At 36.4% G+C, this 18,714-nt stretch overlaps 1 protein-coding gene across 2 annotated transcripts in view; it reads left to right on the top strand.

Annotated features, from left to right (window-relative positions):
• Positions 1 to 18,714, top strand: part of LOC145665048 (uncharacterized) — a 33,052-nt gene that overhangs the window by 9,718 nt on the left and 4,620 nt on the right. For both annotated transcript variants that reach the window (XM_081732294.1, XM_081732293.1), the window contains exons 5-7: positions 2,447 to 2,757; positions 8,621 to 8,722; positions 14,314 to 14,456. In XM_081732294.1, coding sequence (XP_081588420.1) covers positions 2,447 to 2,757; positions 8,621 to 8,722; positions 14,314 to 14,456 — 556 coding nt within the window. The remainder of the gene's footprint in view (positions 1 to 2,446; positions 2,758 to 8,620; positions 8,723 to 14,313; positions 14,457 to 18,714) is intronic.

Genomic DNA, 18,714 nt, shown 5'->3' with positions numbered 1-18,714 from the left:
AACTTACTTTCTGGATGCGCCTCGTAAAATACAGTATGTGTTCAAGCTTTGGTCAGTATTTATTTTGCTACAAGATTAACATGTTTACTTTGGCGATGGAAGACATTCATATAGTATTATTAACACTGAAAACACCATATATGGTGGATATCCTCCATAATTAGAAAGGAGGCATCCTCCCGTTTTAAGATGTTCACACACATCTAAAGAATTAACTGACAACATGTATGTAAATAGTTGAATTTGGCATATACAGGGTATCCGGGAAGGAAATGTCAACATTGAAAGAGGTAGTACGAATGTCATTCTATACAAAAAAAAAAAAATCCTGTAAGCACCTAATCGATGCCTAATGGTTTCCGAGCGAGGGGCGAAGAGAGGACATTTGGCCCTCTTGACGTTATCAGATTTGAGTAAATTTTTAAAGCACATCCTGGATTTGGACTTTTTATGAGTGTGGAACAAGCTACAATATTGTCTACACTGTGAAAAATAAAACAGCATTTGAACAAATTTTAATAGGTCTACAGATGTTGCAAGGGCACTATTCATTAGAGTTCATATTCAAATAAATTGTAAGTTTAAAAGCTTTCAGGCCATCAGGTCCCGACGAAGATAAATTTCAATGACTATAAGAGACATAGACATGTAGTTTGTCATGAGGTCCGAACATGACCTGCCGTCTTGACTCCAAGATGAGTTTTCCACTTCCAAAGCGAGAACCGTAGTCACTTTTTAAACCCTTTAATTGGCAAGCATTGATAGCATTACCATTAAAATATTTAGTTTGCTTTTATGGATGAACCATGTCTTCCTGATCATCATTTCATAATTTTAAAAGTATTTTTGTACTTTGGTTACAAAATACAGGGTGTTTATTTCAAAACAACATTGTCATAAAATAGGTCTTATGTGTAGCTACTGAGCAGCATTGCACCAATATGGTTAAAGTATCATAAGAATACTCTCAGTAACTACCAACAGTTTCGTTGAAATATTTTCCTAAGAGCAGAAAAGCACGAATAAAATAATAATAAAAGAACTTTCGCGGAAGATAGGAGATAAGGCTTCTACTATACTAAATGTGACTGGCCCCTGTTGTCGAAGGTTAGAATATCTAAAGAAGCGACCCACAAATCATGTATATGAAAATTGTATGAAAGAATTAATGGCAATTAAATGATCACTGAAGTTGTAATTCGTGCGGATAACGCAATAGAATGCGATGTTGCTTGAAAGCAACACTGCCAAATAAAGAGTTAAGATCGAGGAATCCTGGCAAATACAATGGAAGCTCCTAAGGGTCGATTTTCTCTCTAGGTGTGAACAGAAAACATTTTTGTTGATTAACTAATGGGTAATTAACTAACTTTGGTTAATATCATTATTCGCCTTATACGAATAAGAAAGAGAGAACATTTAGAAGAAAGCAAATGAAAATTTTCTACGAGGGTTGCATCCAGAATTATCAAAATAGGAAGCTCAAAAGAATCTACCTCTTCCATCATAGAAGAAAAGAGCAATTTTATTACTTTAGATCATTCATTAGTTAGATATATTTTTGTGTGTTAACAACCTTTATAAATATTGAAGAAGATGGTTCTTTAATAATGCAATATGACAAATCCAATGGAAAAAAATAATATTTTCGCAATCAGGGTAGAGAGGAGGGATACAAAAAATTCTCGCTCTACGTAACCTAGCTGGAAGGTAAACACATAAAGCCACAACGAAGAGGATCTCTGGTGATTGGGGTCCAAGGTTTGATTCCAGCTTTGTAGGCTTACTGGTGAACAAACACCGTGTTTCTGGGTTTTCTCAGGGTTCTGCCGTTTCCTTCCACTTTATTCATTCCACTATTGCATTCATTTTGTATCATCATCGTCTCCTTCGTCTCGTCTCCTCATCATCATCGTCTCCTGCATAACCATGGGATATAAAACTGAAAGATTTCATTTCATTTCTATTTTCCACAACCAATAGGTCACCTATTTTGCAGTATCTTCAGAATCTCTTATCTTCGGACGCATGAAATGTTGCCAAACGTATTTTGAGATGGAAAATATCTATTTCTTCGAGTGTACCTAGAACTTACGTTAAATCTTTGTTACCAAATTGTACCCTTTCTTTCAGGGAATCATGGTCCTGCTTCTATTATCATTTGTATATAACCTATTACATAAATGACCGAAACTGTTAAAAGAGATAAATCACTCCTCTAGCAAGTGATGTTGAGGTGATATGGCATCCCAGCACTCCTTTACTCAGGTCACTGACAAACAACTAGAGAGGTGAAGGTTTCTGGAAACTCGAGCTATTAATTGTCTAATTCTCTTTTAAAAATCAAATTGTTACCAACACAAGCATTTCTTTCCAAAAGTCAAATTAAAAGTGATTTGATATTTATTTGCCTTCACTAACACTATTTATTTTTGTGTAAGAGCAGATCTATCAGTGGCGGCGGGTGGAGATGTGTTTCCGCTTCCTGACAACGGACGTTTGCTTGAAGAAGTGATGCTGGACGAGATGATGTCCATGCGGAAGACACTAGACGACATCTACAAGCAGAAGCGGAAGGTGCTTTTCAAACGAGTGCGGGGCTTCACTAGAGCCGAGATCAACCGCTACGGAAGCTGGATCAGGTTGTTGGAGGAGAGGCGCCTTTGGTTGAGGGACCAAATTCGAGACATGGAGGAGGACTACGACCCAGACAAGTTCTTTGATGATCCTGAGTCACTGGACACCTATTTCAACGAGGTAACATTCCATCACTTTGACTCATGTTTATCAGTTTGACTGGTAAGAATACCAATATGGGTACCCTATATCAGCAATGGGTTACTTTTTTTCAGGAGGGGCGCAAGGGCTCCGATTTTGGGGGGGGGGCATTCAGATGCAGAAAGCATATATGAGGATTTTAAGACAAATTGCATTCAAATTATGCCAAATATTGTAAATTTATAAATACAATGAGGGGCCCACATGAGCTTTGGGGGGCTAATGCCCACTAATTCCCAGAAGTGAAGTTAAAATGCTCATCTGGCAGTCTGTTTATAATAGCACTCCTTTGAAGTAAATGCATTCTTCTTTTCGTTCGTTAGATTAGGAATAATATCGTGCGCCGGATAGAACCTTTCAAGAGACTCCATATGGCTCGCTGGCCATAATTTGTCCATCACCGCCCTATATCATTTTCGTTATGGCAGCAATGGAAAGCTTGAGATTTCTTGTATGCTAATTTTTCTTATATAAAATTTGTTTGAAACTGATAGTCGAATGTAGCTTTTGACAGCAATGAAATGATTTATCTTGTGTTAGAAGTAGTTGAGAGTATCTAATTGATTACCTCTTACAACGAAGTTAGGTACAATCATGTCCAAAATATTTCTCGCATATCTATAACTGTCTTCTTGTAAGAATATAATTTGATAATGATTTTGCAGGGTACTTTTAACACTGTTACTATGTGTATAATCGGGAAATGTATATTTATGGTAAATTTCATAGGAAAAGAATTATAAATACGAAAATTAGAATGAGTAAAACAAAATGTTACTAAATGGACAAAAAAGTTCTGTTTTCGTTTTATTGTTCTTATTTACTGCTGTTTCGACATAAAATTTGCTACACACATGTCTTTGCTGATTATACACATACTAACATTATGAGAAATACCGGGAGAATTCGTTATTAAATTATATTCTTTCAACAACATATTTATAGACATACATAATTTATGTTAAGAGTTTCTATTTGGTTACATTGTCAAAATCTATTTATTTGAAGTTTGCAATCGTAGTGAACAGCCTTCTAGCTTTACTTCTTAATAAAGTTACGAAGAATTAACCTGAAATAGCTAGAGACGATTTCTTCGAAGTTGTACCAAGTTCTAAAAAAATTAGGAACGACATATTAGAAGTTTCCAAAAAAAAAAAAAAAAAAAACCTTGCAATTTTCAGTTGCCAAAGGTATATCCAAGGGATTATTCTGCTGACTTGTACAGTCAGCAACAAAAGGTCTTATTTTCGTAAATAACTTTTGAAGACTGTTTTAACAAAACTCAACAAACGCCATTTACGAAATTTTACAGGAGGGGTGAGGGAAAATGTTAGAAATTACGAATTTTTACAAAACTCAACATATGCACTTTTTCATGCATATTTCTTGTTTATTTTATTAAGCCATGTGTTGTAAATATACATTGTAACCATACAAATTCAATGGGCTCTTAAGTGTATTACATATCATAATAAGAAGTTAACGGTGTATTAGTAAATGTATATTTTTCTTTTAAGTTAACACATGAACAGAAATTTCCACAATAACAAAATCTGTTTCTCACATCTTAAACCTATTATGGAACCCATAGTCGTACATTGAAAATACAACTAAAGCAATAGTATATAATACAATGTTAGGATTTTTAATGGTGTGTGAAAACAATACAGGAATACAGTCCTCTTTAATGTAATACAGAATTTGGTCTTCAGTACACTAGCATTCCCTTGTACATCTTTTGAATAGAACTCTTTACTTTCTTTTGAATCATTGTCAAAATAAGACATCAATTTCTTCGCGTTATTAGCTTTATTTTTGCTTACATGATTCACTGATGGAAGTTGAAGTGCTTCAAACATTATTGAAGCACTTCTCTTTCGAGGTTTAAGCACCTGAACGTCTATCGGTTAAGCAAAGTATTTTGAAAAAAAAAAAAATCATTGTGTTCTGGTCGTAAGGATGAATCGAGTTGCGGGATGACACACCTGATAGAAAATGTAAAAATATGTATATGTGCAAAGTTATAGCGGCTGAGCATCTAAGAAACGGAGGGGGTTAAAAGTTGTTGGGAGAAGGGCTATGCTATATTATTGAAATACATCAAATAAACTGTTGAATTGTAAGAACAGTGAAAGATAAACAATAGAAACTGTGGCAGTTTCACATATTGTCAAAAGAAGAATGGGCAGAGGAGATCACGAACCTCCGTCGCCATCTTGAAATCCACCATTTTGAAATCTGTGATATTTTCTGAAATGAAAAGGTAGTCATGTGATATATCAATTAGGGCCAGCATGTTCTCAAAAAGTCAATTATGAACTTTAGTGATCGTTATCTGTACTCATTTGGAAGATTTAGGATCATCTTTATAGTAATTTACGAAACTGATACTTGTATGCTGACAGTTAGGATTATCACGAAAACAAAAGTTAAACATATCTACAAGCCAAGTAAACTAACAGTGAAATATGATATCCAAATTGTATATTATCACATTATTATTTATGACATTACGTCTAAGTTGCTTCATATTGCCGAGGAGAACTATTACAGTCTGAAAAAACTGTCCGCTTTTTTTTCGCACAAACTGGTCGTTTCGAGCATGTGTTGCAATGGTATCCAAAGCGATAAAACAGGACATAATTCATCAATGGTTAGTGATATGACAAAACGAACAGCAGTATTGCATTCCTGATCGAAACACAGTCTTAACACATGACTACCTTTCCATTTGAAAAAAAAATCACAAATTTCAAAATGGCGGATTTAAAGATGGCGGCGGAGGTTTGTGATCTACTCTGCCAATTCTTCTTTTGACAATATGTGAAACTACCACAGTTTGTATTGTCTGTATTACACTATTTGTACAATTCAACAGTTTATTTGGTGTATTTCTATAACATAGCATAGTCTTTCTCCCACCAACTTTTAACCCCCTCCCCTCCGTTTCTTATGGCGCTCAGCCGCTTTAACTTTACACATACACATATCTTCACATCCTCTATCAGGCGCACTATGTCTCATCCCGCAACTCGATCCATCCATTTGGACCCTTTGCTTGTCAGATATCTTAAAAGGCAACTTGGCTTTCATTCAACGTTTGGAGATTGGTTTCATATCGTAACTATACCAGTCTTTACAGCAAACTTTAACCTCCCCAAACTTTCACAAAATGTAATAATATTCTAAGGCAGAGTGATTGTTTCGTGTTTTCTTAGTTATTTTTCAATAAGGTCAAAATCCCTGTCTGGAGGCAAAGGGAAATAACCTTGAAAAATTTAGATAATTGTAGAATCTTGAAAAATGGAGATGAGTTTTGTGGAAATTTGCTATAGTCAGGCGCCTTTTACAACGGCAAATATTCAGTTTCGTCATATTTTCTGTTAGCCATTGTGTGAGGCTCATATTACAGTACCAGAATCTGTTAAAAAAAAAAACATATTGAAAAAAAATGGCGTTTGTTGAGTTTTGTTGAAACAATCCTGAGTTTGAGTACAGTTCTCAACAAATTAAAAAGAATGTAATATTCCGTACGGTCCAGCCATACAAACGTTGTAAGTTTTACAATGATGTTGTAAGTTCTGAAAAATTCACACCACTGCTTCTCAGGAGTTAAATTTTAATCTACACCTAAAATATGTACCAGACCATAGTATGAGTCAAGTCATAAACGTACAGGGCAAGTCACAATGATGGACCAGATTTCAGAAATGTATTCTGTGAAATCTAATAAGCATGTGTTATTACGAGACATTCGCTTCTAAAGGTTAACTTCAAAGCTTAATTTCCACGCAGTGTTTCCATTTTCTACCGCTAAGAGTCAGCAGCGAGCACGAAATGAATTGCTTATTGACCGCAACATGTTTCAAAAGATTTGACAGGAGATAGCCTATTTGCTTGATGTGTGCCTTACGCGAGGTGCTCACACAGAGAACTTGTGATATGTTTGAAGAAAACTTTAACAGTTTACCTTTGTTAGCATATGTCTGAAAATAATATATGCTTATTAGATTGCACAGAATACATTTCTGAAATCGGGTCCGTCATTTTGAATTGCCCTGTATATTATATGCTCGATCACTCACAAGACGCAAACTCAATATTCGAAGTACAAAAAGAGCAGAGGTGGTATGTTTTATTACGATTTTGTCTCGACATACCGGCTACCTAAATGTTGAAATACAGTGAGGGTGTGTTGCCTGAAAGATTGCATTTCTATTTACATAATGACTAAAAACCACTGGAGAGTTTCTCTTTAGGTACGAGGAAGGGGGTGGGGAGTATGAAGAGACTTTGATCCCTCGCCAACAATTTTCTGAAAAAATATGCCCTTATATTGTATTATAGATAATTATATACGAAACTGCTCAGAAGCCGAGTTTTTATATTAACAATTTCCTGTGGGAAAACTCCATGACCCCCCACTCGACTGAGGGACATTCCAAACCTCCGGAAGTTCCGCCCCCATAGCAGACAACCTCTAACTCTCCCACCTATGCTCAAAACACGACATTTATATGCATTAAGGCAAGAAGATACATACATAAGAAAGAAACAAACTTCTTTGAAGACACCTCATTTTAAAAACAGAAGCTAGGAAATAGATGACAAAAATGTCGGTGTTGCCAACTTACAAATTATTTCTACATAAGAAATAAAACTTTTTTACGTGCAAAGCTATTCGTTAATTACTGTGTATAAAAATGGATTTATTAAAGGTAGTCCCTAGTTAGCATCTATTGTCCAGTGACGGTATGTTTTAATCATTGGAAAACCAGAAACGGTATGCCTTCATCACTGAAAAACGAGAAGCGGCATGGCATACCACCGCACACCATCTTACTTCGACCACTGCGCAAACTGTTTGAGAATTTCTATCATTTGTAATTTTTAAGAACTAAGTGAAAAACAAATATAAATTTCGTTAAATGCTGAACAATTCGAAAGTAATTTAAGTATCTGTCGGGTATGGTGGAGTGGAAAGTGATAAAAAGCACGTCATGTCTGGCACAAGGAGGATGGATTGCAACTGTAGTTGTGATACGATTTTTTTTTTTCGTGAATTGCGTAAAAGAAAACAAGCCCTGGCTATACTTAGAAAGTTGATGACAATTTCCAATGTATTCAGAATGATGACTGAAGAGACTTTTTCCACAAGTGTCTAAGAAATGCGACACTGATAGATTTGGACGGAACAAGAAAGTAGACAATTTCATCTACAGCACGACATACATACGATACGGTTCCTGTTCACACAAATGTAATTTACAGTTCAGTACCGTGCCGTGGAAAATCAGCGCCCGGGGCGAGAGTATATGACGGTGCCTCCGTACATATGTGTGAGGTTGACAGACCACTCGCGAAGCTCCACCATGGTTGGCGTGAAGTGTAAGAAAATTTTCAAAAAGAAACCCTGCTATTTCTTGATTTTGAACACTTTTGACTAGTTCCTACCTTCCATTTTATATATGTGCACATGCATTTTCCTAACATGAGTAACATTGTTGGACACTTCCTAAAGCAGGAAGAGGATTTTAAGTGCATACTAGTAATATTCCAAGTTACTTTTTCTCTTTTTTTCATTTTTTCTCCCGAATTTTGCGCCCCTTACTTCGGCGCCCGGGACCGTCGCCCTGCTCGTTCCCACGGCGCGACACTCTTATAGTTATCAAAAGAAAATTGCAAACATCCCAAATTAGTTTGGCTTTTTACTATAATTACAGTTTGCTCTGCGTTTTAAAGATTATCATGCAGTACATATTTTCTGACAGTTTTTATAGATTTCTTTAGACATTTACATTTTTGATTTACTTTTATTTTATTATTATTAATTCTTTTATAGAAATTAGCGTTGTGGTTAGAAGCTGAATGTTTAGAAGAAGAAACTCTGGAAAATATCGATAAAGACTTGTCGTATCTTTTTGATCAAAGAGCTTTCGTAGAGGTAAGTACCGGTATACTTACTGTTGTTAGTAATGTGGGAAAATGGTAATCACCTAAGAATGACGCAAAATTGTGAAGGTATTTTGTGGCACATCAAGCTTAAAATTTTATCACGTATTTTGCGGTCACTCTTGTTTGTACGAGGAGTAACTAAAATTTTGTAAATACAGTATATTAGGGCAAAAAATATTAGAAAAACCTGTATTGCATTGTGTGGAATTACCCGCACATGCGGGCAATACCACGTACATAGATGGGTAATGTCACATACTTTGAAAGAATTGCAGACACCAATAACTAAGTTTTAAATTCACATTGTATTAAAAAACAAATCTAGTGTTACAACTATAATTTACTTTTAGACTATCATATGGAAATGAGAATATATTCTGAAGAGTCATCACATCAAGCAATCCATTTTTACTTAAAAAAAATAATAGTGCACATCAAGAAACGTTCTTAGTCTCAGTACAATTTTCTGCGATGTAAGAGGCAATACAATACATTTGCATGTAACAATCAGGAAATTCACTACAATCCATTTAAGTTTTATTTCATAGAAGACATTGTATAATTTTGGGACGAGTTCCAACGACTGCATTTTCCGTAGGGCTAGTGTAAAAAAAAAAGAACACTATAAAATCGCATCTATCCTTCTCTTCCGAAAGCGTTAGAGATAATACATAATGCTTTCAGAACTTGATAAGTCAGCATCATCCAATTCACCACTATCACACAACTGTGTCCTCAGAATTAGGTGCACTTAAAACGACGTGTCTCATTAAAAGAGAAATTTTCATAAGATGGCACTTAGATTGGTTTATGGGACAAATCTTCAATTTGTTTTTATACGTTCAAATGTGAACTTGTTAAAAACCTTCATTATCCAGTGTAAATGGCCAAACTTTATGACAAACACTGCACCGAATTACCGCACGACGACTGTGCCTGTTGCTTGTTGTTGAATATAACTTGATCTATCTCAGACTTTTTAGAGTTGAGTTGAATTGATTTTAGTTTAGCGTCCCTTTCAGCAGCAAGGCTATATGAGACGTGGATCTACTGATTAACGTGGAATCCGAACCACATGAGCTCCCGCAGGGAACCGAACCTGGGTCTCCCACGCCAAAGGCGCGTACGCTAACCGCTTAGCCACGAGGGAGCTCTACAGACTTTTTAGATTTTACAGCCAACAGAAATACATGATATTAATGTCTGATATGCAAATTTTAATTCTATGGTAAGATTGTGGAATAGAAACTTCAAGTTTTCACCTTTCCTTTTTTCTCAGCGAAAAATTAGATCAAAAATCAATTCTCTTGTAAATGTGCTCTCACGTGACTGGTGCAATATTTTTGGCGGTTCTTATCATTTCCACTACAAGTGATGAGAATATGTTTCCAGCGTTGCCATGCTCTCCTGTTCTGCTGCACGCTTCTGCGCGGCATTCCCTCACATTGCTGAAATGATGCTGACTCGGTGAGCTAAACCTACGTGAAAACAGAAGTTATAGAATGTGACATTAACGTTACAAAGACCAAGTTTCACAATCGAATTATCAACTTAATTTTATAAAAGGACTTTCCTAGTAAGATAGTGAAATCGGCACTTGATCCAAATTGGATTGCTATTGACTTAAGGGGTTACCCTTGACCTAAAACTACCTTAAAAAATTTTGAACCCTACCCCCTCCCCTTACCGAATTATCGTATCATACATGCTCAAAATTGAATATTTTTTTAAAAAAATTTGGTGGAGATGGTCGAAAAATTTTGGAAGTTTCACAGATTGTAGATACTATCTAGATGTAAATGTGCATTTTTTTCAAAACCATCGATGCGTATTTTCTTTATTTTTTGCGAGTGGAAAATTTCAAAAAGAAAAATGTAGAAAAAATTTAGGGGATATGTCGCTAATTTTTTGGTTAAAAAATTGTTTACCCTTAGGTACAACATATATCTTTTCGGGGCCTGAAAGTGATGGCAACATTGTCAAAAAGAAATAAAACTGAAAACAAACGCGTTTTTCGCACAGTTTTTCCAATATTTAGGGTCCTCATGATAAGGGCCTCTTCGAACAATCCTTTGCCAAAGTTCACAATTATCATTTCAAAGTTTACAATTCAAGCTACGATAGATACGAGGAGCCAACGTGGGGGTGTGTGTAACTTCGTTGTGCAATAGTCGGTTGCAGCGGAAGCACTGTTACAGAGATATATTTGGCGTTTCTATTCCGAAACGGACACAATCAAAGCAGCCGAAGAACGACAGAATTGGAAAGGACGCAAGAGAGTGGAAAATTGTGAACTCTGGCAAAGGACTGTTTGAAGGGGCCCCCAGTGAGAAAACTGCGCGAAAAACACGTTTGTTTTCAGTTTTATTTCTTTTTGACAATGTTGCCATCACTTTCAGCCCCCCCCCCCCCGAAATATATGTTGTACCTAAGAGTATAACAAACTTTTTAACCAAAAAATCAGCGACGTGTCCTCCCCCCAATTTTTTTCTACATTTTTTTGAAATTTTCAAAACGCAAAAAAATAATAATAATAATAATAATAAATAAAGAAAATACGCATCGATAGTTTTGAAAAAAAATTGCACATCTACATCTAGATAGTATCGACAATCTGTGAAACTTTCATAATTTTTCGACCATCCTCACCAAAATTTAAAAATATTCCATTTTGAGCATGTATGATATAATAATTCGGTAACGGGAGGGGGTAGGGGGTCAATTTTTTGAGGTGGTTTTAGGTCAAGGGTAACCCCTTGGGTCAATAGCAACCCAATTGGGATCTAGGGCCGATTTCACTATCTTACTAGGAAAGACTATTAACAAAATAGAGAACTGGAGACCTTCACTATGCTTCCAAAGTCAAGAGATAAAATTGATGCATACAAGTTGGATTAGTGCAATAGGTCTTGTTCTACGGGTGACCGATAAGTTCCCATACTCCTAGGTTTAAATAGCACAGAGTATAATTTTTGTTAGTATAACCGAATATATGTTAGTATAATTTTAGTTGTGGCCTTGGTAACACTGCCTGGTATCCCTGTATTCAAGGTCACGTAAGGGGCTGAGGTGGCTCAGTGGTAGAGCGTTCACCTCTGGTGCATGGGGGTTCCTGGTTCGATTCGAGCTTGCACCAAGTGGATTTTGTGGTGGACAAACACTGTATGCGTGGGTTTTCTCAGGGTTCTCCCGTTTCCTCCCACTTTATTCATTCATTTCTCATCATCACCGTCTCCTTTAGCCTAGCCAGCATAAACGTGGGACGTAAAATTCAAAAAATTTCAAGGTCATGTAAAGAGCGGGTGTAGTTAAATTTACATCAAAGTTGTTCCATCTGGTCGTGCCGTAATGTCACGTGGTAATTTAGTCCACTTTGCACACACAACTTTATTGGTTTAAAAAAGTGATTTTAGTTATACCATGAAACATAGCTGAGCGAGCGTCAGCGAGCGAAGAGGGTTAGAACTCCTGCAGGGCTCGTTTTGTTTCACCTTTGCCCCATAATAATGTCACGTGACATTACGTCACCCTCGGGTGGTGCAACTTCGATGTAAATCTAACCTCAACCGACGCACAGTGGTCGGAAACTTGGAAAAAGTGGACAAAAATAGTTTATTCAGAAATAATGGAAGTTGACGGACGTCTATCTATCATTCTATACGTAATTGTGCTTTCTAAATCGATTGCTACTACTGCGAAAATGATTCGAAGAACCTCTGCTACAATACCTGCAGTTATATATACAGGGTGGTTCAAAAGTGTGCTAACCCCTAGCATAAATGTCAAATACTGCAAAATATAACCAAAGGAACAATGTAGAGGAGTAATAAAGGTGAAGAAAAATTGGGGAGGACATAGAACAATGAAAGTCGCCATCTTGAAATCCACCATCGTGAATCATATCATACATACAGTTATAAATTCAAAATATAACATGTTGACGCCTTATGTGAATTGAACATCGCTAGTTAGTACGAAGTCATGACAGAACTTAAATGCATCCAAGAAGTGGTTACAGGTTCAATGTGCTCTCCCTCTAATTGTATGTGCAGCTAATAAAAAGACGGTGTAAAACAAATGAGTGTTTGGCCTTAACCGCGAAACAAAATTAACGTTCGCGGTTTTTCACCTCCACCATCTTCAAAGAAACACTAATACTTCCTGGAATCTAATTTAGTTCAGGATCATGTTGTTTCGGTAAAGTTAAAAGATTCAATATAGAATCTTCTTATATACTACTGCACTAACGTGTAATTTACAGCACCTCCACATGACTGATAGTTTATCACTGCAATATGTATGAGTTCACTACAGCTTTGATTCAGGGACGAAGGGCAATCCAAATTACATACAAGACAATAAGCCTTTTTCCTTTCTAAGGCTCAGATAGCGGATCTCAATTCTGATCACAACATTATTCATCACGCTTTCCAGTTAGATGGCGCTGAGTTCTTCAGGTGCACTTGGCTGCACCTACTTCCAATGCTCAACCTTTGTACTAATTCATGGTCAACACAATAAGCCTTATTTTGCAGATAAGCAAGGATAAACTTAGACTGCAGAGCTACTAACATCAGCATATATGTAACTTTTCGGTAAGACTAACAAAGCCATCATATAAATGATATGACAATGGATAACAAATAAAACTTTTCACTAAACACACAGTATTTGAGTCCAATGTACTATTCAACCGCTTTCATCGACCTCAGAAACAATACAAATGGTTAAAACATATCATATTGTTTGGTTCATTATTTACTTATTTTTCGGCATTGTTATTTGTTCATGTTTACATGCATTTTATGGACAGCGGAAATATTCCTATGTCCTGACACTCCGGATTTGGAAGCAGGAGAGATACTTATAATCAAATATCAATACCGATTTCATAGGCGGCGAAGTTAACAAAATCGATTTTTGACCGCTTTTTTCCAGTTTCCGACCACTTTGCGACCTTAGAACATTTCAGATTGAATCCATAGCTAATGTGAGTGGTTGCAGTTTACACAATTGCGGAACGGTTAGGGACATTTGTGTGGTTGCACAAACACCACACACAGGGCAAACAATAGTACAGGTAATGACTGTGTTTAGAGGTCGCCCTCTTTGTAAATTAGCCCTGCTTGATTGAAAGAAAACGTGTGTTTGCTTCAGGATGTGTCAAAGGCAGACCACATAGTGGACGCAAGAAGACACGTGAAGGAACATGGACTTTTGTCGCTTGGTCCATTGAGGGACGGTTAGGGTAGGGGCACGTGTCTGTGTGCGCGAAACACCACACACAGGGCAAACAATGGCACAGATAATGACTACGTGTAGAGGTCGCTCTGACAAGGACCTATTTGTAAAGTAACCCTACTTGATTTGGAGAAATGTGCGTTTGCTTCAAGATGCCTCAGAAACAGGGCGCGTAGTGAACATTAATAATCTGCACGTGGAGGACCTACAGCACTTTCTGCCAATGGCACTGGTCACCTTTCCTAACCTAACCTTTTCTCTTACTTTATATTCAATTTGTGTTTTTTAATGTTATTAATTACTGGATGTTTATATACGAGGCATGTTCCATTTATTTAGGGTATTGTAAATGAGTATGAGATGGACCTGGGTAATTTGCAGAGGCAGTGTTCGAGTCTGAGAGAGAAGATCCAACAAAAGGAGAAAGCATGGTCAGAAGAAAAGTCAGTTTTAAAGAATCGTGTAGAAGAACTAACAAAAAGGTTAGTATATTTACTTTTAGGGTAAAAGGGAGCTATTCTCAACATAGATTAATGTATTTTTACTCTGATTATCATTTAATTAGTGCTTAAACAGTGATTCATCATTTAGAAATTTAAACATTTGATTTTTGAAGACTTTCAAATTAATAAAACTGAATAATATTAAGATTGTCGAAACTTGCAACATGTATTCTTGGCTTAGAATTAAAGTGCAAGGGACACAAAAGATCTAACAATGAAATATGATAGCTAACTACCCTCACACATCCTCAAGGGATGTATTCACACATCTTCATAAGTCATCATACTAAATTGGATATTAATATCTACTTTTCCTGTGTTTCTGCAAGTGAATGAAGACATACAGTAAAAATCGTGGTGTTAATTCAACACAATGGCTCTGTGCCATCCGAGTTCTGTTAAATTTTGACATAGTCCTGATGCTACTTCAAATTGATAGAACTTTAAAGTACTGTTCAAGTGGTAGTCGTTCAGTCAACTACCTGACATGATGAGGAATCATTTCAGTCAGTCACTATTGGAGTTATTTTATGTAGTTGCCACACAACTACTTTTGCAAAATAATTTTCTTTCTTATCAGATGACATGACTCTTATAAGAGATAATAAAAAGCATGGGATAAATTATTTATAAGTGGTTACGAGGAACGAAATATATCCGGTGACGAGGAAGAACATAGTTAATATATAAATAACAGATTTCAGAACTTCTACTCTTGTAAATGTTTACAGAGAATTCATACAGTCACAGAATTATCTTCATGAAAGATTACATGAAATATAATACGTTGTTCGTTACTAGTATAAATGTCAAACATACTTCATAGAGTTAACTTATAGTATGGATGTATCGATCTGATATACACTATTTTGAGTTGGCTGTAATTAATTTTGCAAGCCACTGTCCGTAGCAAATGAAACGTTCTATTGATGAATAATACAGTTATTAATATTACTATCACAATGGCATGGTTCACCATGCTAGCTGAAATGTTTCTAACAACACATGATTTGTGTATATATGGAAATATCACCGTGGTGCTGCACTTCTTTGTTCATTCACCTAGTTCTTTAAACTGCCATGGTGTTATTTTCACACTGTTCAACATCGTCTGTGTCAAATCGATAAAACCAGGTCTGTGTTAACCATAACATCGGAACCTTGATTTTAAAATAACGCGCTAAAGTGGTATTCATGCTGGGCTTGTGTTAAAATTGGGTTGTTCTACCACCACCATTGTTTACTGTGCAGTAAAATGTGCACACTTTTGACCAAATGCAGAAACTGAAGAACGATATTTTATTGAATATCTCCATAAGAAAGGTTTAACACTGCAGGACATCCATGCCAACATGGTTACTACATTAGAGATTCTCATTCACAAAGTCCATGAAAGTGTCATAAAAAATTCACCATCAGGTAGGTTGCTGAGGCAATGGGCTTGTAGCCTAGCATATGAGAACGAGAAAAGTTTCTGCGAGATGAGTAGCCAAACTTGTAGCCTCTGACTAAAAGATGACGAGATTGTAAAGGATAATCTTTAGCCTTTCCGAGGAAATCTGGATTCTTTTTTGACTCAAATCATCCGTAGATGAAACGTAGGTTCAGCTGTATCAATCGAAGTTAAAACGAAGTTCGAAAGTGGAAACACGCCTAATACATGGGAATATCGTTGTTTGCTTCAATTGGTCCCTTCATCCATCTTATTAACCCAAGTTGTTAACTCCTAACTTTCACCCATTCCCAAAACTCAAGAAAAAGTGTTCATGTTGGCACTTGCGATGATGTCATGTATGGCGTAGATACCATTCTGGACAACTTTCTCAGCAGCGGCATAGACGCACTTGGGCAACATCAATAGGCAAAGTACTTTGAATTATCAGGGGATCATGTTCAAAAGTGACAACATACTGAACTGTCATCTGCCCCTTTCATAGTTAGATTTAGAACTTTGTTAATAAAGTATCTTATTCTTTTCGTTTACTCCTCTACTTAGTTTTAATGATAGAACGTACAAGCGTCTGTCCTGCCGGAAGGCTCTTCCGGAAGGACTTCTGTACACGAGCCGCCGTCCTGCCGGCAGGACGCACCTCTCCAATGGAAAGAATGTGAGTTTGTTCTTCCGGAAGGACGCAAGCCTTCCAGACGTACGCATGTTAAAATATACAATAAATAATATAAAAGTAGGTTTAGTGTTTCCCAGTTATCACCGAAATTCGCTCTACTCTACACATTATTGGTGTTTTGCAGACCAAGAAAACATCTCGCCATTATTAAACCAACATGATTATTTTTTGCGGAGTTCACGTTCTTTCCGCCAGGAGAACTTTCTGTCTTGTTAGACGTACACAAAGTATTCTAATTTATAGCTAAAGATGGTAGGACTTTTAGGACATTACAACCTGCCGGAAGGACGTTGTGCCTTATAAGCTCAAGGATATTCTTTCCACATCTTGTCAACATCGGAGCTTTCATCATTAGCTCCTTCCATTTTGTCATGACCTGCTATCTGCAAAAATTTAAATCTATTATGAACACTAATCTCAGTTCTTGATTATTATTTTTTTTTTTTAATTTTTTTTATTCTTTTATTTTTTTAATTTTATTTTTATTTTTTTATTTTTATTTTTATTTTTATTTTTATTTATTTATTTTTTTTTTTTTTGCTTTCTAACATTAAATTATTATCTTCACTACCAAAAGTCTTTGTCATATTTTTCACGATCTGGAGTTCCAAAAACCTGGAACATTATTTTATGCAGAACAAATTGTAAACGGGGGAGTGAATTTTGGTGTAAGGGGGAAAAAAGTTTGCATGATCGGCTGCATCTCTTGGATGAAGTCTAAATAATGTAGTTATATTACAAATATATGAGCTGCGAGTGCCCATAGACCCGGTTTAAGTTTCTAGTGGCTCCCAAGGATCCGAGGACCACAGATCAGAAAACACTGTACTACAGAATTATTTACGATATTTATATTATTGTTTCGTGAGTGCTGTATTAGAGTTGGAGAGACAATGTCAACATTTTATTACGAGAACCTGATAAATTTTAACAACCTGTTTGGGTGAATCACCTGAATGACACCAATGGACGTCATCTATCGCCTTTTCAGTTTATTGTGCGCTATTCTATTAGTTAGAGTGTAACGTGGAAAAATGACGGTTAAAATACTGCTCTTTACGAAGAATCCCATTCCCAAACTATACAATGACTGTCTATTCTCCTGAGGTAAGAAAAAAAGTGAACCATTCTGTTGGGAGGCTGGTCCACATAAATTCTTGAATCACGTAGTATAGTGTATAATACTTCTTTCTGACACTTTCCAGTTCCTTCCATTTTCTTACTCTAATTTCGTAGGTATGGGAGACTCGGGTTCGATTCCCGGTGGGAGCTCATGTGGTTCGGATTCCACGTTAAGCAGTAGGTGCTTCGCTGCTGAAAAGGACGTTAAACTCAAAATAAAATCAACTCTAATTTCTTAGTGGATAGTAATGGCCACTACTACACTACTGTTCGCCTGTCGAAAGAGTTCCTATTAACAGAGACAAATAGAAAGATAGATTTTCTGTAACTACAATGTACGAGGAATGTTCAATGAAGACTGGTAGTAATGTGATAAAGACTCTAAAGTGACAATGTACTTAAGCCACTCAATAAACACATGTTCGAACCTATTTTTGGGCACATGCTTTAAGATCGCCTCTAAAGGCTTCCCAGCTGCCTTAGGGTTTGGAAGAGGACGTCCTTTGAGATCGTTTTTCGACTGTGGGTATAAGAAAAAGTTCTAAGCCTCTAAATGACTTATACAAATACACCGTTCGAATATACCAACAGTAGAGATAAATGGAACAATTATTCCATTTTCTGAAACTGTTACAAATCTTGGTGTAATAATAGATCAATTCCTTGAGTGGAAACCTCAAATTAACGCTGTATGTAAGAAAGCGCTCTGGTCTCTGCAATCACTCACTAGACTAAAGAAAATTCTACCCACTGAAACAAAGCTACTACTTATAAAATCTCTAATATTCCCTCATCTTGAATATTGTGATGTAGCTCTATCAGACTTAAATGAAGAATTAGCGTACAGTTTGCAGCGTATCCAAAATGCCTATATACGGTTTGCTTATAATCTCGAACGATCAAATCATTTAACTCCATATTACAGAAAGCTGGAAACTCCATATTGCTCCTTTTAAAACTTGCCGATAGACGTGATTTGCATCGACTCA

The sequence above is a fragment of the Thermobia domestica genome, chromosome 11, assembly GCF_964235325.1.
Source record: "Thermobia domestica chromosome 11, izTheDome1.hap1.1, whole genome shotgun sequence".
Lineage (NCBI taxonomy): Eukaryota > Metazoa > Arthropoda > Insecta > Zygentoma > Lepismatidae > Thermobia > Thermobia domestica.
This window is presented reverse-complemented; position numbering and strand designations above follow the sequence as displayed.